The sequence below is a fragment of the Puntigrus tetrazona genome, chromosome 18, assembly GCF_018831695.1.
Source record: "Puntigrus tetrazona isolate hp1 chromosome 18, ASM1883169v1, whole genome shotgun sequence".
Classification (NCBI taxonomy): domain Eukaryota; kingdom Metazoa; phylum Chordata; class Actinopteri; order Cypriniformes; family Cyprinidae; genus Puntigrus; species Puntigrus tetrazona.
The window spans coordinates 13,471,011-13,499,009 of NC_056716.1; the positions used below are offsets into that span (position 1 = coordinate 13,471,011).

At 38.5% G+C, this 27,999-nt stretch overlaps 1 protein-coding gene across 2 annotated transcripts; it reads left to right on the plus strand.

Annotated features, from left to right (window-relative positions):
- Positions 1 to 86: 86 nt before the first annotated feature.
- Positions 87 to 27,990, plus strand: LOC122322886 (segment polarity protein dishevelled homolog DVL-3). Of its 2 annotated transcripts, none has more exons than XM_043216485.1 (15): positions 87 to 853; positions 9,602 to 9,671; positions 14,210 to 14,334; positions 18,011 to 18,165; positions 18,244 to 18,379; positions 20,591 to 20,684; positions 20,787 to 20,856; positions 21,817 to 21,956; positions 22,046 to 22,122; positions 22,204 to 22,271; positions 23,128 to 23,205; positions 24,217 to 24,348; positions 24,911 to 25,078; positions 25,184 to 25,399; positions 26,430 to 27,990. In XM_043216485.1, exons 1-15 carry the CDS (start codon positions 693 to 695, stop codon positions 26,810 to 26,812), a joined length of 2,073 nt encoding a protein of 690 aa, XP_043072420.1. In that variant the 5' UTR covers positions 87 to 692; the 3' UTR covers positions 26,813 to 27,990. The 2 variants fall into 2 exon arrangements, with proteins under 2 accessions (XP_043072420.1, XP_043072419.1); XM_043216484.1 differs by having other exon boundaries at positions 88 to 853; positions 23,128 to 23,277.
- Positions 27,991 to 27,999: the final 9 nt, after the last annotated feature.

The following is a 27,999-nucleotide window of genomic DNA, read 5'->3' on the forward strand; positions in this document are numbered from 1 at the left end:
ACCTCCAGAGGTCACCAGAGTTGAACGGCTGTGCCGGAGCCGGTTCGTCCTCTAGAGGGCGCCACCGACGAACTAATCCTCGGTGTCTGACCGTCCTCCTCAGGTAAGTCACAGCAACGAGGTGCAGGTTACTACTTCAAGCCCAGAAAAACCCATTTAAGTTCACTGACAACAATTCAGAATAAGCTATTCAGTTTGCACGCAGTCAAAGGCTCGTGTTGTTCTATTCAGGGATTAATATGCAACCTCCTTGCGTAATTGCGACGCGCCTTAACCCCTACCCCGAGATCAAACGAGTCGACGTATAACCCAGCAGCCAAAGACCATCGGCGTAATGTGTTTATAGCTCGTCCTGTAGAGGGAGCGCGGCGTTGAATCGATAGGAGGGGCTATCTCACATCGGCCGACAGTTGTTTCCAAAGGACAGAGGAGAGGAAAAAGCAACAGCATTCACAGGGAGCCCGGAGAAGACCGACCTGCGCGATCCTCTCCGGAAGAAAACGCCGAGGACCAGCTATCGCGCCGGCGTCGCGCACGACCGCGAGGATACCCCGTTCCCGGGCTTCATCGTCGCCGACGGAAGAGAGCGCGCGCGCAGAGGCTGCGGCTGGACGGAGGCGCGCGGTGGAAGCGGGAAGCGCGAGCCGCTCCGGGGCTGATGCGCGCGGCCTGTCCCTCAGCAGCGGCCCGCCATGGCGGAGACCAAGATCATCTATCACCTCGACGAGCAGGAGACTCCCTACCTCATCAAGCTGCCCATTCCCGCTGAAAGCGTCACGCTCGCCGACTTCAAAAATGTCCTTAATAAACCCAACTACAAATTTTTCTTCAAATCCATGGACGATGATTTCGGGTAAGGCGCGTTAAATGACAATAAAACCCTTTGTATTTGTGTCGCCCGTTGCTCCCATCGCGCCGACCACTTGTACGGGCTTTATTTCGGTGTCATGTACTTATTTTCACTGTATTTCCCCCACGACCCCCCCGTCAGGCTTCTCTCGCACCACCTCAGAAATCTGAGCTTTACTGTATTGTTTACAGGTCATGCTATAATGTAGGCTACAAACAGGTAACATTTCTAGCACGTCTATTGTATAAAAGGTGGTCAGTGTGTTTTCAAGTCTGAGGTCGGTGTTAAAGGGAGGAGGTTTTGTATTATTTGAGGTTCAAAGTCTGATGTTTCATTGTTTTTTTTTTTTTTTTTCTCAGCTTTAGTTTACTGACAGATCAGGTGAGAAACCGTAAACCAGACTGAGTGAGAGAGAGAGAGCCCACGTTTCATGGTAAAATAATGACTTTGCAATAGCAATAACGAGATGTAATTACACGGTATTTACTCATTAGTTACTCGTGTGATTGCACCGCGAGGCGAACACTGCCGTGTAAAGTGTGTCTGAAGAAGCGCATGTCACTTTAGCCAGTGATTCGGGACTCCCGCAAACTTTGGAAAATTCATTAAAACATTTTTTGTAGATTTGTTCAGCTCAAAAATATTTCACACGCTAGTAATGTTTATTGGAAAATAGAAAAAGATTGCATTATAAGTTAAACACACACACAGACAGAAATAGCCATCATTCTGTAGTTTGGAGAAAACGGTGAGATAAATCAGGTTTTTGAGAGAGATAGTTACTGTAGTATTTCATTGTAACTTTGGCTCGTGTTTTCTGAAACAGTTTACAAATCACACAGTTTTAATCAATCAGCAAATCATTCATGTTTTATCTGTCCAAACTCCTGTTACCGTTTACACAGTCATGGAAATATCAATGCATTTTAAAATTGTGCTTTCCGGCCTGGAAAAGCAACAAAATGCACGAAATCCTCAAAGTTTGCGCTACGTCTGTATTGAGGGTTTCATTTACCAGAAATTAAGAAGTTAAGAAGAGTCACGAGAGCTGTCTTTGACTTGGAAATAATCGCTCTCTGATTCAGACTCTTTATCGTGTTCAACTACTGACACGCTTTCTGATGCACATGATTTACACACGGCTCCGCTTTAAACAATAAATCCGGTTCATTCCTGTATATCTGGCCTCACAGTCTCGGAAATATCGGGGGGAATTTTAACATTGTGATCATTTGAGGCCTGAAAAAGTCATGAAAATGAGCAGAATTATGTATGAAAGAATAAACGTCGCTTCCGTGCAGGCTCTCAAGTAACGTCGTGCAGCTCAACTGCTGCAGAATTGTTCTTCGTGAGCGAAACCTTTATAATATGACTATAAAAGTAGCGGCGGTTCGTCGGCCGAAAGGTGTGTGATTTGCCTGTCTGTTGTTTCAATGCTCCTGCGTTTGCGAAGCAGCGGGCTGCGTATTCAGAGTTAAAAAATGACTTTGCCCCGTCACCACCCCCAGTAGTGCAGCAGTCGTTCCAGTGTTTATGAGCGGGTGAAGTGCACTTCGGCGTTGTTGCGCACCTCCCAGCGCATGCGGCGGAGGTCTGGAATGCCGACTTGGAAACGCCGGGCCGCTCGGGAATCGCGCCCGCCGATCCTCTGAGCAGATTTCCACAGTCACCGTTAAGCCACAAAGAACAGTGTCGTGTTGCGAAATGCAAGTCCGTGCGATCTGCTTTTCGTTTGCTTTTCTTGGCACGCCGGAAGGTTCTCCTTTAGACAAGCCAAGCTTCACAAACCCTTCGCGCGCGCGCAGGCCCGACCGCCACCTGCGAGGCCGGACCCTCCTAACGCGCTTCTTCTGTCCGCGTCGCTTGTTTGTATCGGCGCGCTGTCCGAAGCAGCTCATCAAGGTGAACAGCCAGCCGTGGCTCCGTACCCTGTGGCATAATCACTTCCAGACTCTCCGCTGCCATGCCGTGATGCGAAACAGGCCCGCTTGATCCGTGACCATTACGCCGCATGTGATTTCAAATCAAAACACCAGCTCAATTCATCTAAGTGATCTGGAACTACAGGGAAACCGAGTGAAAGATTAGTGAGAGCGACAGTAATAAGTTGCGGCTGACGTTTGCACATTACAGGATGAGTGCTGTATGATTAGGTTTTAACCTACTGATTGGCGGGTACGGTTATTTTTGACAGAAAAAAGCCCTTTAAACTTTCTAAAAATCTTTGCAGAAGTCGCGAAACATTTCTTTTTCCCTCAATAAATTCCTAATTTGCTACTTAATGGTTATTAAGGTAGGCATTGGGTGGGATTAGGGATGGTCATGCATAATAAGGCATTAATATATGCTTAGTTACTACTGATAAATAGCTAATATTTTAGTAATATGCATGCTAATAAGCAATTAGTTAAAAAGTGTTTTAGAAACATACACCAAGGCACATACTTGCTTTTTGCCAGAGGAAAAGCTCATAAACATAATTCAATACTGATATGTTTTTGAATGTATTTTGATTGGAGCAAGTAACCTGAACTGTTAGGGCTGATCAATGTTAAATATTATTTAGGTAACACTTTAAGGCACACTTCTCCCTATTAACTTGTTGCTTATTAGCTTGCATATTAATAGTACTTATAAAGCATATATTAACGCCATATTCTGCGTGACAATATTTTAATTCGAACCCAATACCTAAACATGACAGCTAGCTCAGTAACTATTGATAAGCAGCAAATTTACGTTTACAAAACAAAGCAGTAGTTTATAGTTTGTTAACGGTGAGAATTAATAAAGCATGACCATCATTATTTATATGGCTGAGTGTATTTAAACAATGAAACAGTGCATAGGATCTGCATATTTAAAAAGTGTAACTTGTTTCTGTGTTTAGTCTCGGGCTATAGTGCATTCAAGGCATGTTGGATGTATCGTGTTGATGAGTAGAAACATAAAAATGTGTGATTTGACTTTTTTTGTAGAAATGCTACATTGCCATCTTGCACTGACCAAGCTGACTTTATGTGCCTGGTGCTGTAATTATGATTTCCGGTCTCGTAAATAGAAACTTCATGACTTGAAGACAGCATCAGTCCATCAGTGAAGATGACCGCTGGCCAAAGATTATATTGCCTAATTAATATTCATGAGCCATGCTGATTTAGTTTGTAATGTGTGTGCTGGACTCGGCGTCTGATAAACGAAGGCGCTACATTATTTCAAAACTGGCCATGTTGAAAATTCAAAAAGAAGCTGTACTGATATTTTGTCATGTTAAATGAAAAACATTATTTGAGGTGTAATAAGGTTATATGTGTTTTTCTTTTTTCATCATGTCTGTCTTTCACACTCACACACACACACACACACACACTTTTTAACCCTTCATGTACACACTCATTAACAACATCATATAGTGGATCTGTATGCTCTGACTTCATCCAGGCGTTGTGATGTAGCATGAGAGCATGATGGAGCTGAGCTCACTGCAGATGTGTCATCGGTTTCAGGGAAGCCATCAGATTCAGTTTCATGTATTTGTTTTAATATATGAATTACTGCTCTTTAAGAAAGTGCCAGTGAGAATAGAGATCTTGTCAGGTGGTGTACTTGATTAAATGGGTCACTAAATTTTTGTTCAGATAGACCTTGTGTACATTTAGTGGTGGTAGACTGAATGTGTGTGTGTGTGTGTGTGTGTGTGTGTGTTTCAGCTTCTCTCTTGGGTCTCTCTCATAACAGCTGCAGGGCCAGTAAGGCCATTAGCATCATGATAATCATTATAGTACAAACACACACACACACACACACAGGTTTCACAGACAGATGGAGGAACCTACTAGAGAAAAGCCTCTCACTGGTAAAACAGTAATAAATGGAGATTCAGAGGATTTGAGGTATATTCCGTGGCACGCATCAATCAGGAAAAAAGTATGTTCTGCCTCGAAGGAAGGTCATTCAACGTTTCATTTTATTTGAAACAGTGTATAAAGAGAAATGTAATAGTATTACAGTGCCCAAGTCTTCAAATATCAGCTATGTCACAGTATTTTCCCCCGATGCATTGTAGAGGTTAATCTCAGTTGGGAGAAAACATACATTTTCGATTGTAATTATTTCTATTTTATTTATCCTAATTCTTACTGAAACTTAAAACAATTATAGAAAGACTAAATTAAATCTTATGAAAGTGCAGGATATAACTATCAAACAGAATTACCCAAATGCCTTTTACGATCATATATATATATATATATATATATATATATATATATATATATATATATATATATATATATAAATTTTATTTAAAAAACATTAATGACTCCCATACCTTGCCGGGAAAAGAGACTCATTCGTCGGCGTTCCTTTAAGTTTCAATTACATGGATGGCAAAATGTGATTTTAACTAAATTTGAACTATAATTGTGATTGGGTCAAATAACCATGCTCAGACAATTAATGAAAAATCGTGACATGCAATTTGGAAACATCAGTCTTGTTTATCATTGTGGAAGCAAAGACTACAGTGTTTATTTGCGCGCCGAGGGGGAAATTGCGCATAAAATGTCAAATTATGAATTCGATTATTTTGTCACTGTTGGAATTCAATTTCATAGATCATTTCTCTGGTGGTATTGAACTATTCTGTCGATTGTTGTACAGCGTAGCCGGTACACGCACACACAACAGTCTCAGCGTACCCGATGTCATTATTAAATGTTTGTTTTGGAGGTTTTTGTTGGAAAGATCGAGACCATAGTTTGTGAAGTTGCGCAGAGTATTTATAAAGAAGCTTTCTGATTTGTGTGTGAGTGGTCAGTCTGGCAAACATAAGCAGCGGAGAGAGGCCGACTTGTTCTCTCTGATGGAAGTGATGTTTCTGTAAAGGAGACTGACCTACTTTCCTCTGCTTTATTTTCCTGTCTTGTCCTCTCCCTAGTGCGCGTGTGTGTACAGTTCTTCAAGTGTGTTGGACAGCATTAGCATATTGTACGTGTGTTTGATTTCCAGGTTATTAGCATTGTGTGTATTTTGGGTCTCGGCGGACTTCATTGCATCACTGGCTCATTGTCTGGTAGACTCGGGATTTGGACCGACTGTGTCTCCAAAGACAGGATATAGAGCACTTTGGGAGTGCTTACATTCCTTTCTTTTTTATTCTCATCTATTGGCCTTTTCTCTTTTCTTCTCCCTCTCTCTCTCTATCCCCCTCCACATCTTCTGTGGGAGTCGAGGCTTGTTTTCTAGACTAAATCTAATCATCTTGGGCTATGAAGAAGGAAGACCTCTTCATTAGAGATCAGCCCTGCTTACAAATCAATGGGCCTGTCCACACACACACGAGCCATCTGCACACACTGCCCCAGTTCCACCGGGCCAGTCTAATGAAGGTCTGTGTGTGCAAGTATTGGAGCGCTTTTATGTTTTATTGCTAAAGTAGACAAAAAAGAGATGGGAAAGTACATGAATGCCATTATGGTAAGCTATAGGGTTTGTTACAAATGAACATCTTTGTCAGAAACTCAAAAAAAAAACAAGGTTTCCTGTCAGTCACACCAGACCTGGTCACAAGGGACAGTTTGAATGATTATGTGGGGAAGGAAGGCAGAAAGCCTTGAATCTGTCTGAAGATCATTGCAAAGATGTAGAAATACATCTGTTACGCACCCAGCGAAGTAATTTCAATAATTTAAAAGCACAAAGATAGATATTTTGAAGAATGTTCACGCTGCTCTTTTCCAAAAAATATCTGTTGTTTTTAACTGTGTACTAACACTCTACCTTTTTTGGAAATAGGCTTATTCTCCAACTTCCCTAGAGTTAATAAACTGAGTTTTTACCTTTTTTGAATCCATGCAGCTGATCTCCGGGTCTAGCGATAGCACTTTTAGCATAGCTTAGCATAGATCATTGCATCCAACTAGACAATTAGCATCACATTTAAAAATGATTTAAGGGTTTCAATGTTTTTCCTATTTAAAACTTGACACTTGTGTAATTATATTGTGTATTAAGACTGGCCGAAAATGAAAAGTTGTGATTTTCTAGACTGATACGACTAGGAGCTATACTCCCATTCTGGCGTAATAACCGAGGAAGTTTGCTGCCGTATCATGACCACAGCAGGTGCCGTGATATCATACAGCGCCTGAAAACAGCTAGATTCACGCAGGGAGCGTGTCTTGCAAAGCTGGGGACTATTTTTCACAGGCACAGACATAATATAATTATATAACTATATATGTGCATATAGTAAAAAGATGAGTGCCAGACCCACATCTCAACATCCGGTAAACAACTGCACAGAACCAAGTCCAACATCCTACAAAAAAAAAAAAACAAACAAAAAAACTGTTGCAGTCAGATGTACATCACAATATGAAAGAAAAGATCTGTCACTGCTTCCATTTCATTATACACACCACTTTTAATGTATTTTTTTTATTATTGCGTTATTTTTTTGCATCTTCACCTGGTGACTGTATAATTTAGTACAACATTATATTTAGCTTTTTGTTTTCAATGCAAGAAAGTCATACAGGTCTGGCGACTAATTAATGTCAGATTTTTTTCATCACTTTTTTATAACTCGTATCTGAGCAGGGTTTCTGCTGTTATCCAAGCTGCGGATTTCAGATGAAGCTGGGACCTCATGCTGCCAAAGGAATGAGGAGAGCAGAGGAGAAAAACAGAATGGGAAAGGAGAAGTAGAGCTGCTCTCTGAGCCTCTTATGTCACCATCCCCGCTGAGTTTTTATTGCATAGCCCAAGCAGGATTAGAGTCTGTGCTGTGGAACAATGTGAAATCCACTCACTAAAAGCAACAAAGTGCTGAGATTGGAATTTACTGAGTGCTGTCAATCATCGCGCTCATGCCAGAGTCTACATACTGTGGGATAAAATATGCACATACACAACTACTCTCTTTTCAAAAGCTAGCCTATTTAGATGTCATCTTTGGCGTCATCGATTTGGCACAGAAGAACGTTTAGAAGGCTTTGTAAAAATACATGAAGCATTCTGAGGCGTCCACCAAACTCAAGAGCATCGCCTTTCTGTGTGCTGTATTGCACAAGAAAAAACATATATAGGCACAAGTGTACTGGGACACAGAGCTGGAATGAGATCTTGAGTCTGAGAGGCTCTGACTCATCGCTTGAACAGATGTGAATTCAGCAGATACAGTCACTGTCGGAGGGTTTCATTAGATCAGCTTCATCTGGCAGGAAGAGAAAGAGAGATGATGCATGGCACAAATAATTCCCTGAATGTGGATGTAAAAAAAGAGAAACATCAGATTGATTTTCATCATATCAAAATTTATTTGATATACGAATTTCAGGTTCGGATCAGGTTGAATATTATTGTTCTCAAATGTTGCCGTTTTTATGCATCAGATGATCTGCACAAAGCCAGTGGAAATGTCATCTACAGCTGAGAGCGGCTTGAATGAAACAGCATTCACATTAGGGCTGATAATATTCACGTATTTGCTCCGTGCGTCTGCAACAAAAAGATTGTATTACGATGCATAATTTATATCAAATATGCATTGGTAAAACCCAGTATATTTATATGTAATTATTAGTAGATGCACTACACTTTTATTATTTAGAAAGTGACCAATAATTTGTGAACAAAAGATGGCTATCTCATCGCTACATGAACGTAACGTATCACAACACTAAGGATACCGAGGCATGTCTTGAGGGTCACACAGAGTATAGATTACCATGAGTTTTTCATTGTATTAAATCGTGTTTTGTTGAATAGAATGGAATGGGGTTGCACTACATTGTAATAGGGGTGATAAGGCATTGGTAGCTGTTTAATATGTGTCTGTAGTGTATTGTATCGTTGGCTATGCATCAAGATACGCATTACATCGGCCTCACTTATGGAGATGCACATCCCTAGTTCACATATATTTTGCCTATCGGGGAAACAATGCATGTCCTGTGCACATTATTGCTGTTGTTCTATAGCACAGCCGCTGTTTCGTCACCACTGCTTTGGTGTGTGATTAAAGATAGATGCCTGGTATTTGATTCATATTGCATGAACGCAATCACGATCACTCGATAGATTTTTATTATTAATAGCTCACATGGTCTGTTTCTGCAAACCTCACGTGCTTTTCCAGCCAGCTGTCTTTCACCCTCTTCCTTTTTGACAAAGGTTTCCATGGCGACCGGAGTCAGAGGGGTCAACACCTTTTTAAGGAGCAGCTGGGAAGGGGGAGGGACTCAGAGGTTTATTTTATGGGAGACTAAATTAACCTGTGTGCTCATGAGGGCCATTTTCATACGGAGCTGATCATTGTGGCTCTACTCAGTTAAAGGTGTTTGCTGAGTCAAGCTTCACTTTTACTACGGCCTCTATTGACGTGTGCTAGCGAGCTACCGTTTAGCAACCACCGCGAACACCTTAGCAACCTCTTAGCAATGCCATATCAGTTGACGGAGCACAGTTGTAACCTAGCAACCCGCTAGATCTCTGGTGCAACTGCATAGCAAAGGCAGAACTTAGATTTTCTCTAGTCCAGTTTCTTTGTGTATTCTCATCGTGGCTGTTCTCAAACAAAACCATATAATTGGTTTAAGCGATTAAGTTAAATCAAATTAAAGACGATTTTATTATCCGTGACGACAGACCACAGTGCTTTCTGCTATATTTTGAGCAAAACTCATGTTTATTTGTTATTCTGGTGAAACATTTTAGCAGACTTGTTGTTTCATTATATCTCTGCAGGGTGGTGAAGGAGGAGATATCTGATGACAACACCAAACTACCGTGTTTCAATGGACGTGTTGTGTCATGGGTGAGTTAGTGTTCACACACACACACACACTCTCTCCCCACACACAGATCTTCCCTCTTCTCATTTCTGCTGCTTGTGTTTCATTAACCTCAGACTGTAACAGAGACCTGCATCTAGATGCTGCTGGTAAAGGTTTGATTAGGAAGCTCAGGTGTGAGGGAGCTCAGAGATCAGTCAGTCAGGCGTGAGTGTGTGTTTGGATGCGTTAAATTGAGCGCAAGTGTTTAGCGGTTATCAAACATCTGCTCCTCCTCCGTCTGTCTGAGAGACACGGGAGAGAATATTGAGAATGCAAATTCCTAATGGTAATTTTTTGAAAGCCACTGCGGGACGGAGAGGTTCAAAAAACATGAGAATCTTTTCACAGAGGGCTCCTCCACATGGCAGTTTGCGTTGTATGCTTTTATGATGGTCGCTTTAAGAAATCCAAAGCTCTGTCATGAACTTCTAGATGGTGCAGTCTAATTGAATCTGACATAGTGGCGTCATTATCACATGGTGCAGCTGATTGGTTCTTTTATATCAGCAGCCAATGAGCTCACTGCTCAGTATTCAGAAAGCCTCCACCATCCCCAGCTCCACCTGCATAGATGCGGTGCAGGCTGATTTATATGTGCTATATATGGGTATATTCAATTCAGTAATTCAATATCAATATGCATCGCGATATAAATATTTCCAGTAACGGTGATATGATTTTTATCACATTTCCGATATTTCAATATATATTAAATTAATTTACTTGTGCCGTTAGTAGAATAAACTTTGCTTACTTAAAATAAACAAGTTAGTTAACTTCTTAAATCAGGCATGCATTTTTTTGTTGTATAAATAAATGCAGCCTTGTGGAATAGAAGAAAACTCTTTGAAAACATTGAAAATAGAGAGTGCATTGTAATACTCGCGTGACAAGTGCGTATGCTAATGACGTCATAGACTATAATTGATTATAGTTTATTCGATCATCAATGCGGAATACGCATCGCGATACATTGATGCAACGATTTATTTTGATTCCCCTACATTTCAGCGCGATAAACATGATAACTAGAACCCCAAATGGATGGTTTTTTTTTGCAGGTACGCTCTGTAATGGCGTAGCTCTATTCTGGAAAGGGAGGCAGGGAGCATCAGTCCGTTTGCATTTAAAGAGACAGGCACAAAAACAGCATGTTTCTGTTTCCACTAAATATAGGCATTTATAATAAATGATCTGTGGGGTATTTTGAGCTGAAACCTCACAGATGCATTCTGGGGACACCTGAGACTTATATTACATATTGAAAAAACGGGCATGAATGAATATAGGTATACAATGATAGCATAAAAACAAAAATCAATCTTAAGTTCAACTAGCTGTTTTACGAGAATTTTGAGTGGAATCCAGCCAGTGTGTGTTTGGGCCAGATGGAGTTTCTCTTCCCTACTGTAGACATCAGGTGGATGCAATTGTGTTTTGGCTCTCTTGTTTAGCTTTTTTGGCATTGTGAGGTATTTGTCTGCTGTGTGTTTGTGTTCACGTCAGTGTTGGTTATATGTTATTCATTTCTGTGCTGAGTGGCAGATACTTTGAAGATGAGCCCAGTTTCTTCAAAAGTGACCCTCTTTACTTTCTTAAAACACATTCCTGATATTATTGTGTGTGTTCACACTCCAACAAAGAGTTTTATTCCCATTCTGTACACATGTCGGTGGTTTACAGCACCCTTGTGAAAAAGAAATGCAATTAACTACATTGAATAAACATTTGTAGTGTACTTAATATCTAAAGTTTGTCGGGACATTTTTTACAATAATTTTCAAAGACAATTACACCTAGAGGATGAAAAAGCGCCCTTTATTTTGACCCACCGCATTTAATATGTGATGTAGTTTCTTCATGTTGATATGCTAAAATACAACACATTACAGAAATAGGTTTTAAACACCATTTCGTTTTGAATTTAAACAAGAAACCTGCACACACACACACACTCTCAATCAGAGGCACTTGCTCATGCACTTACGCTCCGCTGTATAATTCACAGATGAACGCACATGTAAGTAACACACTCTCACGTTCCCTATTATTTTTATTCTATATAGTCAGACTCACCTCCCTGACTCTTTTCCAAACACACGCCTGCACACCCAGTTTTTTTTTTTCAGCCAAGAGAACCACAAACTCTTTTTTCGCATGGATTTAAGCACGCATACACACATGCAGCCAGATTCCCGTCTCCACAGAGAAGCACAAGGTGTGCTCTTTATCGCAGCTTTACTCCCTGCCATCTTCAGATGCGCTTTTCCAATGCAGCGGCCAGGAGAGGCAGGAACCTGGGGCTAGGGAAATATGCACGTCCTCTTACTGCCCCCGTTTCAGATTCTCACCAGCAGCTTTCCCATGCTGAGCTGAGCCTGTGGAAGCTTTCGGGCAGGGAGGGACTTGGCTCTGTCCGTCAAAGAGCAAGGCAAGTGTGCTGAAGGGCCATCTAGTGGTCGGAGCGGTACTGCCTCGATTTCAACACCTGGCTGGAGTCAGCTGTTTATTACTGTAAAACACAAAATTTAATTTCATATCCATCAGATAGAATTAGATCTAGCGTCATTCCATCTAAATCTGCCAACAGGAAATTCTAAAATATATGCATTGTTTATCTGCCAGAAAAGCTATTTATTGTGGCAGATAGTGATCGAGGCCCCCTAGTTTAAAGCTGGCATAAAGTGGTATTTGTTTTGCTCCCATTTACACTCTTTACATGTAAGAATGTGAAAATACATGCACGACAAATAAGTTGGATGCCCTTTTTGGCCTCTTTCAAATACATACATCCCTCGCTTGTAGTCTACAGTATAATGTCATGCACATTTTTTATTTTATTCTTTACTCTTTAATTTTCTATATACCTATATTTATACATATTTCCTCTGCTTTGTATTCTATATATATATATATATATTCCCTATATAATTGTGCATGTGACAAATAAAATTTTGAATGTGATTGTAAGATTTATGTATTTGAATTGCATGAAATTTCAGTTTAAACTGTTTTAACATGAACAAACGAATAAACTATTTATCACTCATACCTAAATAAATGAAATTAGAATTATTTACTCAAAAAAAAAAATGCATAGTTTATCTGTTTGCCTGTTAACCGTTCATTATGAAAAAGCATTCAGTTGTGAACATGATTAAATCTAGCTGTGCAAAAGGCAGCATTTAGGTAAAATGTATGAAAAAAAAACACCTTCAGTTTAATACAGAAATCATACTTATTTCTTTCCTTTTTCATCTATGCATAACTGACAAACATGCATCCCATTAAGTTTATTATTTTGTGTAAAAATGATTATTTAAATCGCTATTTTATGAAGCAATTCAAAACTAGGCCTTATTAATTTTTGCATGTACCGAGTATCAAAAGATTCATCTTTATTTATTGATTAAGACGGTTTTATATTTATCGATTTATAAATGTATATACTTTCATTTGTGCTGCTCCTTCAGACTGTTCATGTATCTTATTTTGAAAATAATGATTAAAAAAATTTAAGCAAAAGAACAATTACCCAAAATGTAATAAGCATCACCCAAGGTGTAATAAGTGAAAATGGCTGCTGTGCTCTTAAAGCACATTGTCTCCCTCCATGTTGACTGTGATTGGATTATCTAAGTGAAGTCACAGGGTGGGTGAAAAACACTCCTGAAATATCCCGGCCATAATGAGAAGATTCAATCAGACAGATTTTAGGGTGGTGTTGGGACTCCAATGCAGCACATTGTGGCCAGTGTCGCAAGACGCATCCGAGCGGATGTGGTCGTATAAGAGGCTCTCTGTTTCTCCAGCAGGCATGTGAAAGCTCTCTTTCCAAGACACTGCTAATGATCATTATTATAGGGTTCATGGCATTCTGATTCATTTATTTCCCTCCTAAACTATGACATGCCCCCTGTGCCCTCAGATCTCAGTTGGTTTTAAAGCACGGGTGAAAACTAAGCGAACAATGTTCTTTTGAATAAGATTCAACGCACGTACAGCAATACTTGTACAGTTATTGAATTAACTGTTTATAAAGACACAAAGATTAGCTATTTATCATGCACTACTGTTTAGAAGAATGGTGCTGTTACTTTTTCTTTTTTTAAGACATGAACGACTTTATTCAGTGAGGATGCATTAAATTGACCAAAGTCACACTAAATACATTTTAATGTTATAAAATTCTGTTGTTTTGAACATTCTGTTCATCAAAGAGTTCTGAAGCAGCGCGAAAAAAATGATTAAGATTCAGCTTTGCATCACAGAAAATTCTAAAATAAATTCAAATAGAAAAGTTGTTTTTAATTGTAATGATATTTCACAATATTGCAGTATTTTTAATTAAATAAGTACAACTTTATTAAGAGACAAAACCAAACCTTTAACGCAAAAAACAGTTGTATGTAGCACCATGCTAGCATGAGACGTTGTGTCACAGATGCTGTACGTAAAGCCTAACTTCCTTTGCTGTAGATGAGCTTAATTGGTTGTTTCTGTCTGTGTGTCTGTACAGCTGGTGTCTGCAGACGGCTCTCATGGCTCTGACGGCGGTTCGGTGTGTGCAGACTCTCAGGCCGATCTGCCGCCCCCGCTGGAGAGGACAGGAGGCATCGGAGACTCCAGACCCCCTTCCTTCCAGTCAGTAACCCCACAGCTGTGTGTGTGTGTGTGTGTGTGTGTGAGAGCGAGTGAATGTGTCTGTTAACTTACACCAACAGACCAAAATAACGCATATTCAGTCAATATTAACAATGATGTACCTAAATTTATTTTTTAAAGTTTTTAAAACACAAAACAAAACTGTAAACTATTTTTCATGCAATAACCAATTACCTAATTAAATGTATTTATTTCATTCATGTTCATTCAAACAAAAACGTAGTTATTTACAAATATTAAAATTTCACATAAAGCTGTTTTTACGTCAGCTAATATAATCTAATATTTCTACTCGATTGCTTTCTTGCCGTGTTTTTCATCCAAAGTTGCGTATTTAACAATATCGCATAAAAAAACGTTTGCGAATAAACTCTTTTCCGTCTAAAGAGAACAAGATCATCACATACTGTCTGCGATAATATTTTGTAATGATTGTTTTTTTAACAATAAGCAGTTTGACACGAGCGAGTATTTTTCGCAAAAAAAAAAAAAAACGTTCAAAACGCACCTGCACATTGCTTTCGGAGGCCGATGCCTGCTGTTTGGGAACGATTATACAGAAATAATTTGATGACAGACTTTGCTCAGGGTTTTCAGAATAAACATAACATTTCAGATGCGCCTTTAAACACCTTTTTTGCATATTGAGGCATTTGTATTCGACGTTCAATGGTTTCTTCACACATTTCGGATGCGATTTAAAAGTGAGCATAAAAGCGGGGCGATGGAAACATAGCTATAGCTGATTATAGTCGATTTCACACAATATGGCTTTGTTGTTGTTGTCTTTGAATGGTAAACCGGTATAGGAATAACCTTTAAACAATATAGGCCTTAGTGGGGCAAAACAATACATTAAACAAGGACACAGTTTGCTAGTCACATGCACACTCTGGTTAGAGACCGGAAGCGCTCGGTGTTGACATGAACTCATTACCCTTCGGTCTCAAAGGCACAGGTTTCCTCTAACGTGAACTAATCAGAGCCCTAACCCGAGAGCGCCCGCACGTCAATACCCTTAATGACATCTGCCCGATCACAGGAGTGTGTTAAGAGGAGCTGCGTGAGTCTCAGATCTGTGCGTGTTCAACTTTTCCAATAATCCGCAGACCCCATTACTTGCAAATCTAATCAACTCTACAGGCCCTCAAAGAAAGACCTGCTCGTCAATTTAGATCGATGTTTTACTAACTAAGGCATCGATCGCTTTAAGTGCTTGTTTTGATGGGAAGGTGGAAAGAGAAAGAAAGACCTGGTGGAGGTGAAGCATTGTTAGGTCTGAACAGCTAATTAAAATGCGATACAGCTTATATTAAATTCAGGAAAATAAGTAGTCAAAGTTTAAAGGAACTCAGCTTTTTTTTTGTGGGGTGAATCGTAAAAAATATAGGTAACTGTACTTAAAGAGAGACACTTTCAGGAAGTTTCTTAATACACTTAAGTACACCTTTAAGTGCACTTAACGTCAGATGAAACGTTTGACTGTAAACTTTATTTCAAATCATTGTTTTTAATAATCTTGTCATGCTTTATAGAAACATATTCAGTACACTTATTTTGACGACTAACATACAAAACCACACTTAAAAGACTTATATAATATCATTTTAACTGTAGTGTTATTCTGTGTTACATTTAAAGATAAACTATTTTAAACGTTGGAAACTTGCAACAAAGAAGTTTCAATGGAAATTACATTAAAATATGTTTATGATAAACACTTGTTAGTGCATTCAACAGTACAACAGAAAAATATTAAATAATATAAAGATGAACTCCTAAGTCAACAAAAGCACACTTAAGTTCATGCAACTGCATTGAATACACATTTGATATAAACTGAATTTAAATCCAGTTAACATGCAAGTATTATATTCGGTTCACACTTAAGTGTATTTTATTTTAGAATTTAGAATTTAGAATTTTATTTAGAACTCTTTTTAAAAGTATACTATTGTGTGCTTGTTTTTCATGCGGAAAGGATTTTTGATTTAAAAGATTCATTATGGTTCAAGGCTTTATTAATTTTTTATTATTATTTTTTTTAATCCCTATGTAGAAACCGAATTGAAAAAAATGCGTCTGAAACCAAGGCTGCTGAACAAGGGCGGTCACTGCTGCACTTTATTGGGACGTTAAATGTTTATGATTTCACAGTTCAAATTTCGCACTCAGTGTTTGTCAAAATAATACCAAAATTATGTATTTTGGCAAAATCGTGCAGCCCTTATGTAGGTTTTGATGTTTTTTATTTTCATGTCCGTATCAGTGTGTGGTCCTCCAGGTTTCTGGTGTTCCCACAGGTCTGTTTGTGGCTTTGTTGGTCAGTGGGTCTCTTTATCTGCGTGTAACCACATGTGTGGGCACACTTGTTTGTCATGCTGGTGTTTCCTGTCTGTGTGTGTGTGTTTCCTGTTCTGTCTGTCAGGCAGCATGACTCCCCTCTGTGTGAGTGTGTTTGTGTGCAGGTTAATTATTCATACGCTGAACACAGGCCAAAAACAGTTAGGAGAAATACAGCAGCAACCTGTGATCGCCCTCTGCTGCTGATCCTCAGTAAAAATGAACAAAGATGTCCTCACATAAAGAAACACTTCATCCCTGTGCTCTGCCCCAGTCAACTGACTTTTATGCTGCGTTCAGATCATTTTTTTTGAGACCGAAGTTTCTGAGTAAAAATTTTTTTGTTGTCATATATTTTATTGATTTTTATTTTATTTTAATTAGTTTAGTACGTCATGTTACAAAAAATATAATTGTAATTAATAATTAACTTAAAAATATGTTTCTATTTTTATTTAAAAAAATAATATTTAAAAACAATATTTTATAAATATATTTCAAAATGTACCAAAAATATGTATTTATGTAATTTTTGTTGTATATTTTCAAGAAAATAATAATAATGAAATAAATAAATATGTTTGTATATATGTATGTGTGTGTGTGTATATATATATATATATATATATATATATATATATATATATATATGTGTGTGTGTGTGTGTGTGTGTGTGTATATGTATATATACTATATATTAAATAAATACTTTATTCAGTTCTGCTGCTCATTGCAGTGGTTTTGTTTAATTGTATAGAATAGATCGGTAACACTTTCCACTAAGGTTCATTAGTTAACAACTTTAGTTAACATAAACTAAGAATGAACAATACTTCTACAACATTTAATAATATTAATGCTAATTTGAGCATTTACTAATGCATTATTAAAATCACAAATTGTTTATTAATATTAGTTAATGCACTGTAAAATAACACAAACTAACAATGAACAATCAAACTTTTATTAACTAACATTAACAAAGATTAATAAATACTGTAATAAATGTATTCTTCATTGTTTGTTCATGTTAATTAATACATTAACTAAAGGGAATCAAATGACAGCTTATTGTAAAGTATTACCAATAAATCAAATGTTGAGATGATTCTAACATGACTCCTTTATAGTCTAACGATTTACAAATGCTTTATCGATTAGCAAATAAATCATTAAGTAAAGCCTGTTTGGAAATGGCTTTCTTCACACGTCATATATCACTAATTAACTGAGTTCTCTTTAAAAAGCCTTCTTGTGTGAATTGTGTGGGTGGCACGTGTCCTTCATCATACTGTCTTCTTCTTCGCTCCAGTGCGAACGCCGCTGGAAGTCAGGATGACCTGGGCAATGATACGGAGCCTGAGGTGGGTTCATCGCTGAGAAGAGACCGAGAGCGAGAGAGAGTCAGAGACAGAGACCGAGAGAGGGAGAGAGAGAGGCCTCGTAGGAAAGACACACATGACCATGGTGAGTTTACCCATAGGTCAGTCCTGGCTAATGATAAGGAAACACACGGGATTGTTTGATGAGTGTTGCGTGCTGCAGGAGGTCGGTTGAATGGTCACTCTCGTCCGGAGCGCAGACCGGAGACCGCTGGCTACGAGAGCTCTTCCACGCTGATGAGCAGTGAGCTGGACACGACCAGCTTCTTCGACTCGGAGGAGGAGGACTCTGCCAGCAGGTGAGTCCAGCTCTCGCGGACTTATTTCGAGAAACCGGTCACAGAACAAAAAGATCAAAGCAGGCACACGACAGCTGCAGAAATAGAAAAGTTTTTAAAGGGGTCATATGATGTTGCTAAAAAAGAACAGTATTCTCTTCACTTCTAAGCCCCGCCTTCTGAAATGTACAAAGCTCAAAGTGAGGTTTGCTCCAGCGCGTTGTGATTGGCCAAATACCGCAAGCATTGATGAATATAGTAATGCCCCTTACTAAAACATGACGTCATAACCTAGTATCACACGATGCCTGCATTTGTGGTTGGAGAAAGCACAAACAAAAAAGCACTGACTTTACCTTTCACTGCTCAAAACTCTTTGGTAACTTATTTAAAGGTTGTGAGTCAGAAGCACCAGACTGTCCTTGCAGAGTTAGAATTGCCTCGCTTTATAGTGTCTGTTCACAGCCAGAATAGGTTTCAGGAATCAGTTCTTCGTAAATGCGCTGAACAGTATCAGAGTTGAACTGTTCTGCAACAGTGTTGTGAGTACAACTTGGTCATTTATTTCTAGCTATGTCCTCTTTTAGAAGCACAAACAAAGTAGTTTCACTTTCACAATGACACACAGCATCAGGGCACTGGCTGCAACACTACAGCAAAGATAATAGTTATGCCTTCTTTCTTTGCGTAAACATTTGGGCGGTGTTTGAAAAAACAAAACTACTTTGTGATGTATAAAAGTGGGGTCATGTTTAAACTAGCCAATGGAGGACGTGGACAAGTAATACATTTTTAGAAAGAATATCTCTTTGGTTTTGAAGCTTTAATCTTTGCAACTTTAGGGATCTTATCCATGCACCAGCTGCTTGGACGTAGATGAGACAGGAAGCTATACGATATATGGAAACATAAATTGGATTTCATGGGACGCTAAATTAAAAGTTAGACAAACTTTACATGCATAGGGTCTAACGAGATGTGAAACACATTTCCTAATATATTGCAATAAATATCAATATCATTTAATATGGAAAAAGTATTGAAATAATATTTTTAACCATGTTGCCCAGCCTTAGTCTGATGCATTATATAGACAGAAATTTAACAATGCAAAGTGCTCCTCCTAATCCAACCAGATTGTTAACAGAAAACTCATTAAAAAGCCATTACATTAGGTCCTTACATTTTTTATTTTTCCCATGCACAGTTTTGTCCTGTTATCCTTCCATTAGTGGAGACGATTTGAGCAGTCATTTATATTAAATTATGCTTCCCTTGCCAGTCTGCTACTGTGGTATTGATTTCTAATAAACCTTTATATACAATAATTATTAAGTTTACATGTCTGTGAAGAGAGAAAAACATTACATTTACATTATATATGAATGTGTTCTGTGTATATTTATTATGTATATATAAATACACACCCATGCATTAAGTAAAAAAAAAACGTGTTTATACAATTATATTTTCATGTTCTTACATTTCATATAGAAATATATTAAATATATAAACAATATTTTTCCTAAATATATGCATGCAAGTGTAAAAAGCGTTTATTATAGATCTGATTAATCGAGATAAACTCTAATATAAGCACTAATAACATACTATTGCTTTTAAATAAAAATGTACATTTAAATATACTGATTAAAGGCTATACAGCAAAAGCTGATCTATGCACAATAATAATATTAGTAATAAAATATGTTACAGTAAAAACTATGACACTTTGTAGTTTCTGAATAGTTTTCATAGGGTTTAAAGTATTTTTGATACTAAGATACTATGACAAGGAACCTTTCAGTCCCATCCTGATCAATTACAAACATTTTGAATTGTATATGTAGGCCAATCATAAGAAATAGGGACATTATAAAATTGTATATATCCAAAAAAATCCAGCATAATTGTAAGAGTCAGAGATATGTTTGAACTATATATGGATGGATGGATGTTAAGTGTAGCTTCCGGCTCCTCGTATCGTCTCCTCATGAAGATGACTTAATGTACACTCAGATCACATGCTCTGTAAAGCCAACACAAAGCCAGCTTTTCCATGGTCTGATACACTACTACACTAATGCAGACAATTGGCTGGTGTGCATCATGTGACTCTCAGCACCAATCAGAGCTGAGGGGACCGTAATGTGCATTATATGTGCACAAAAGACATTTTCAGGCTGACTATGATGTTTTGAAGCTTGTATGCCGTCTGTGATGCTGCTACAGGTTCAGCAGCTCCACGGAGCAGAGCACATCGTCACGGCTCATGAGACGCCATCGCCGCCGCCGACGGAAACCCAAAGCACCCAGAATGGAGAGGGTGAGACTCCTGATCCAGATACACCTCGTGGCTATCAGTGTTGAAGTTTTGTCTTTTTACGTGTGTCCTCATCTCTCGCTCTCTTTCTCTCTATCTCTCCAGTCCTCATCGTTTAGCAGCATCACTGACTCCACCATGTCTCTGAACATCATAACTGTCACATTAAACATGGGTGAGTATGTGCACATGTATATCTGTGTGTCTGCCGTCGAACATGCGTCGCTCTGTTAAAGATGACGTGAACGACGTTCTCTAACGACATTTATTAATGAGACGTAGAGCAGGATTTCAACTTTTTGTCTGGATTTAATTAGATTGTGAAAAGTTACGTTATTAAAAGTATTAAACTTGCACTGAATTTTTTACGAGTTGTAGTGTAGGGTTTTTCAAGAAAGAAACAAATACACTACAGATTAAACATTTGAAATAAAAATAATAATAATAATAATAAATCAAATAAAACTAGTGCTGTCAAATTAATTGTTTAATCACATCCAAGTTATTGTTTACATAATATATGTGTGTGCTGTGTATGAACATGCAATACATATTTTCAAAATATTTACATGTATATTTTTATATGATTTATATATAAATGTATTTAACATACAAATATAACATATTTTTCTTAAATTAATACATGCCTATGTGTGTATTTATATATACGTAATAAATAAACACATAATGTACATAATGTAAACAAAAACTGGTGTCATTTAAACAAACAATGAACAATACATTTATTATTACATATTCATTTTTGTTCATGTTAGTTAATAAAAATACAATCATTCATTGTTAGCTCACTGTGCATTAACTAATGTTAAGAAACACAACTTGTGATTTTAATAATGCATTAGTAAATGCTGAAATTATCATTAAACAAGATTAATGAAATTGACATTAACCAAGATTCATTCTTATTTCATTTTAACTAATGTTGTTAACTAATGAACCTTATTGTAAAGTGTTAGCCAAAAACATTTATTTGGGATTTGATTAATCGTTTGACAGCCCTTAATTAAAACATAATAATAAAAAACAACTAGAGGTGGGGACTGATTTTTTTCTTTATACAAAATCTTGCATTCTGACATTCTACTACATGCTGTTTCTCTCCCCCTTACTATAGAGAAGTATAATTTTCTGGGCATTAGTATAGTCGGGCAGAGTAATGAGAGGGGTGATGGAGGAATCTACATCGGCTCCATCATGAAGGGCGGTGCAGTGGCTGCTGATGGACGCATTGAGCCTGGCGACATGCTCCTGCAGGTCTGCTCTGGCTATTTGATTTATACTGTGAGATATTCCTGATCGTGGTGGTGGTTTGTGATTTCTAAGAGTCGCATGTTTTGATGCAGGTGAACGATATCAACTTTGAGAACATGAGTAATGATGACGCAGTGAGGGTGCTGCGAGAGATCGTCCATAAACCTGGGTAAGAAGTGGATATTGCGATCGGCACTAAATGAGATTTATATCAGCACTGATGTTAATTTGCGTATGTTGACATTTACAGACCCATCACACTGACTGTGGCCAAATGCTGGGATCCAAACCCTCGCAGCTGTTTCACCCTCCCACGAAGTAAGAGAGCTACTGCGTTACAGTGCTATTAAAGAAATAGTTTGCCCGTATATGAAAACATAATCACCCTAAAGCCTTCTAAGACGTACATGACTTTGCTCAGATTTGAAGAAGTGTGACATTTCATCACTTCACCGGTGTATCCTCTGCAGTGAATGGGTGCCGTCACAATGAGAGCTGATGAACACATCACAATGATCCACACCACTCCAGTCCATCAGTTAACATCTTGTGAAGTGAAAAGCTGTGCGTTTGTAAGAAACTAATCCAGATTTAACTTCAGACCATCACTCTTCTGTCTATATTATGGCTTTGTTCAGTAAAAAAAAAAGTCTTGTTGGTTTAGGAGAGAAATATGCGAAGACCAAGCTCTGAAAACAGTCCAAAAAAGTTCAGTGGGTTTTGATTGATGGATCATTTCACTGTAGGATGCCTTATTATGGATTATGGACTTGTGTTTTGGCCAGCAGTGATGGTTTAAACCTGTCTCGATGAAGACGCAAAGCTTTTTTACTTCACAAGACGTTAATTGATGGACCGAAGTTGTGTATAACGTTACTGGGATGCTTTCATCAACTCATTCTGACGGCACTCATTCACTGCAGATGATTCACTGTCGAGCAAGACATGCTACATTTCTTAAATGAAGAAACAAACTCATCTACATCTTGGATATTTTCAGGGTCAGTGGTGACCCAAAAAAGTCTTGTTTACAGAATTTTAATTTATATATATATATATATATATATATATATATATATATATATATATATATATATATATATATACCTTTTTGACCTCTTTGGTAGCATCTAAGGTGACCAGGCATCTGTTTACTCCCCCTGTGTTTGTTCAGGTGAGCCGATCCGTCCCATAGACCCTGCTGCCTGGGTGTCTCACACTGCCGCTATGACAGGGGCGTACCCTGTGTACGGTATGAGCCCTTCCATGAGCACAATCACCTCCACCAGCTCCTCCATCACAAGCTCCATTCCAGAGACTGAGCGTAAGTGTTTATCCACCCACCCTTCCCATAATCCACCTCTGCTGTGCCCGCTGTCTGTCGCCGGAGGATGACTCCATCTGCCAACCCACTGCTTACCCTGCTGTGACCGTAGCCTTTAACAACTGAGTTTTTCAAATGAAAATTAAAGATTCCTCAGTAGTCTTGAACAAAATACATAGAGTAAATTATACACTGAAAAGTAGGCTGCACAGCCCTTGTGAAAAAGAAGTACACTTTAGAATACTTCTACATTGAGTACACTAAAAATAAAATAATGATTGGTAACACTTTAAAATAGCTAGCACTTTTATCTACTATTATCTACGACTTTTTCTTCAATAGATACTTAATTTGGTGCTTAATAATAGTTAGTAGGGTACTTACTAGGGTATTAGGGGTTAGGGATGTAGAACAAGGCATTAATATGTGCTTAATTAGCACTAATAAATGGCTAATATTCTAGTAATATGCATGCTAATAAGCAACTAATAGGTGCAAAAATAAATAATTTTTTACTATAAACTGAATGTAATGTTCACATATCATTGCATATTATTTTTTAATTTGTATTAGTATGCTTTAGTATGTTAGTCAACACATCAAAATTAGTGTACTACTTTAAAGCATGATAAAAGATTATCGCTAGATTATTTAAATGCACTTTACAGTAAAACCTTTAATTTGACATTATCACAAAGACAGTTAAGAGATGTGTTTAGAGATAGTCATGAAAGTGTACTCTATGATTGCACATTAAATACAGTTAAGCCTACCTCTTTTTCACAAGGGAAATTAGATTGATTTGTGATGTCTGAGAAAACAGAAACTCCTCCCAGATCAGTTGATAATGGCTACAGCATCTTGATGTTCAGAACGCGCTTGTAGTTCACTCACATCTCTAGACTGCTGTGCACCTTCTCATTGTGCTTTACTCTGCAGGGTTCGAGGATTTCCATCTGTCCATCCATAGTGACATGGCAGCAGTAGCCAAAGCTATGGCGTCTCCAGAGTCAGGCCTGGAGGTGAGGGACCGAATGTGGCTAAAGATCACCATCCCCAACGCCTTCATAGGTACACCTGCAGCATCTCTTTTAAAATTGAACGAAAATGCAACCAAAAAAAGGATAAACAGGTTCCCATAACAAATTATTCTTTCAATCTGTTATCTAACATTTGATGTGTTTCATCGTTTTTAGTATCTGTCCAGTTGTGCATGTGTGAAAAAGTGCTTAACTGTATTGAAGGTGCACTTTTTTGCACATTGTGCGCATTTCAAAGACAATAAAAGTAATTCTGAAATTGCATATAAAAATGTCTGTAGTCCTACTTTAGTGGGTTTAAAAGCACTCTCAAGTTCAGAACTTCAAATGTCTGCATACAATATAAATTAACTATTTAATACATATTAATTAAAATGAAAAAAGCATGCTCTGCTACTAGGTTATATTATACCGAAGTATATTCTGATAAAGTAAAAGCATTATTTCCTTTTTTCTGAAGTCTACTTATTTTTCGCAAATAACCATTTTTTTTGCTAGCAATCAGAATTGTTTTAAATAATAATTCATTTCATTGAAGTTGGATGTGGATGTTCCGCTAGTGTCATCAGAAGTAAAATATTAGTTTTCCTCAGGTTCGGATGTGGTGGACTGGCTCTATCATCACGTCGAGGGCTTCACAGACAGACGTGAAGCGCGCAAATACGCCAGCAACTTGCTAAAAGCTGGCTACATCCGGCACACTGTCAACAAGATCACCTTCTCTGAACAGTGCTACTACATCTTTGGAGACGTATGCGGCAGTGAGTTCCTAACCTTTAGTTCTTCCATTTGTCCCTGCTCTTTCACATCGAAACATCTTTAATTTGTTAATTTATTCCCTCCTGTTTGTTCCTCTTCTGTCTCAGATATGGCCAGTCTCACCTTGCATGACCATGATGGTTCTAGTGGGGCATCTGACCAGGACACTCTGGCTCCGTTGCCTCACCCTGGTGTAGCTCCCTGGCCGCTCACTTTCCCTTATCAGTACCCGATCCCTCACCCGTACAATCCTCACCCTGTGCACGACCCCAGCTACAGCTTCCCAGCAGGGGGCGGCAGCGCTGGCAGCCCGCACAGCGAAGGTGAGACTCGGGCTTGGGGCAAAAATGCCACCGCCACGAACAGTGGTGCCCTCCAAGTTCAGGACGTGGGGCTTATAAAAGTAAACCAATTAAAGTATAAAACTATTAGGATTGATGATTTCTGTCCGATCATGTGAAACTGAAGACATGCTGAAAATTTAGCTTTCACAAATTTACCTTTTAAAAGATGCTAAAAGAGACAACAATTTAAATTGTAATGGAATTTTTGGGGGTTTTATTGTCAAACATATCAAGAACTAAATAACCTTGAATAGCTTGTACATAGAACTTAACATGATATTATGGCCAAATGTCAGAAAAAATTGAGCGCCGACCGATCTCCACTTGACTAAAACATTGCAACTTTACTTAAGCTGGATTTTGGTAAAATGTTCTTTTTTATTTTTTTAAATACAGGCCTGGTTTCATAGACAGGGCTTAGCCTAAGGCAGGATTAGGGCATAGTTCAATTAGGACATTTAAGTAATTTGTATAAACATGCCTTAGAAAAAAAAACCTTACTGGTGTGCAGATTAAGACAAAACTGACATGTTTTAAGAGAAGTCAGTGCAAGGTTATTTCAGTTGAAACAGCTCGGATTTACATTTTAGTCTAGGACTAGGTTTAAGCCTTGTCTGTGAAACAGGGGACAGTGTTTTGTTTTGTTTTTACATTTCCTGAAAAGTTCTGCAACGTTTTTTAAAGAAACATTATAATACAATATCATGATAGAAATAGTCTCACTATTAGGATTTTTAGTTATTATAGTCTTTTACAGGACAAAAACACTTTATTTTGGCACAGCCCTTGCAATGGAGATGGAAAAAAAAAATAAATAAAAATAAAAAAAAAATAAAAACACTCACAGAGGTAAAGGAAATGCCCAGTAAGTCACTTCCAGGGGGAAAATATTGCCTCTTTCTGATCCTGTGGTCAATCCTTCTGCTCTTATTATGTCTGGTCCATTAAAAAAGAATGGAAGAATTAGACTTAAACAGGAAGTCTCACTTTTCTTTCATTTCACTCACAGGCAGTCGAAGCAGTGGCTCGAATCGCAGCGGCAGTAAAAACGACGCAAATGCAGCGGCCGGAACACAAGTCACAGAGTCCGGAGGCCGGTCCGGCAGCGGCAGCGAGTCCGAGAAGAGAGAGAAGGCTCCCAGCGAGCGCTCAGCGGCGGCCCCTAGCGAACACAGCGCGCGCAGCTCACACACCATCCGGAGCGTCCAGAGCCTGGTGTGTGCAGCTCCCGGCCTGCCTCCACAGCCACAGACACAGCCGCTCGTGACGGCAGCGCCGGGCTCTCCTCCGGACCGGGACCTGGCCTCGGTGCCGCCCGAGCTCACGGCCTCGCGCCAGTCTTTCCGCATGGCCATGGGGAACCCCAGTGAGTTCTTCGTCGACGTCATGTGACGCTCTTCAGGTGACCCCGAGGGTCGACTCACATGCTCAAGGCACTGTGAAATCAAGAAAAAAGAGGTGGAGGAAGACAAGAAAGAGATGCATTGACATTTTAGTGGCTGCGTGTCCCTCCTAACGTCCCTCCTGTGTCCTGTGGCTTGCACTTTCTTCAGTGAAGAAGACTGGAACAGATCACGTATCCCATCATGCCCTCAGAGACCCGCGGCCTCTGCTTTAAGGAGACTCTGTGCGATGCAGTGATGAAGGTGAATGCTTGCTGGTTTTTGTGTACTTTTTATGTACTTTACCTGCATTTTTTTTATATTTTGTCCTTCGACGGGTTCATTAACCTCAAGATACGTTTTTCAGTCAAAGATGAACTAAATTATAAGCAGGAGAGAAAAGCATGGTATGAGAAGAAAGTGAGGATATCTTCTACTTCTAAATCACCTTTTGCTTTTTTAAGGATGAACGAATCATTTTTAATGATTTTAAAAAAGACAAACGCTATTAAAAGATTATTTTATATTTATGGCTTTAATTTCCTGCTAAGAATCGTGGAGAGTGAGAGAGAAATAGAGAAAAAGATTTTTAAGTTTACAGACAGGACTTTAAAAAGTCTGCCATACTCTCTTTGGGTTAAAATTATTTTATTAAACATGATGCATGATGCTAAATTGTTGTTTTACTAACCTGAACTGATGAATTATGCGCAGTAAGGCCAGGGACATTTAAGTCAATCAAGTCAATTATGGTTTGATGTTGATTTAAAGAACTTAATTGGGAGATTTTTAGACTTTTATTCATCTGTATAACATGTACTGAACCTTTAGACAGTGATGTTGTTTCAATGTTATCAGCAGTCCTAAAGCAACCCAATGATGCACTATTATTATTATTATTATTATTATTATATAATGGAGAGCAGCTCTCTTCACTCTCTCACTCTTCTCCAAACAACACAGTACTTAATATGTTAATGTCTGTCATCATTAACCATCAGCACTCTGCTTCATTGCTTCTCTGTAAACCTTCCAGTTTTTTTTTTTTTTTTTCTCAGATGCATTTATCACATTTTTAATTATTGGAAACAGATAGTATTGAATGATTCGATTTAATACTCGCTGTACACTGTTTTATGACAAAACAAAACAAATTGTTTTATTTATAAATATAGTTTATTGCCTAAACACGAGAGC

Bases quoted from the DNA above. Each gene is read 5' to 3' on its own strand.
- LOC122322886 (XM_043216484.1), top strand. From the start codon at position 693: ATGGCGGAGACCAAGATCATCTATCACCTCGACGAGCAGGAGACTCCC. The intron at 22,123-22,203 runs GTAAGAAGTGGA...TGACATTTACAG, and splicing joins GAGATCGTCCATAAACCTGG to ACCCATCACACTGACTGTGG. The intron at 25,400-26,429 runs GTGAGACTCGGG...TTTCACTCACAG, and splicing joins TGGCAGCCCGCACAGCGAAG to GCAGTCGAAGCAGTGGCTCG.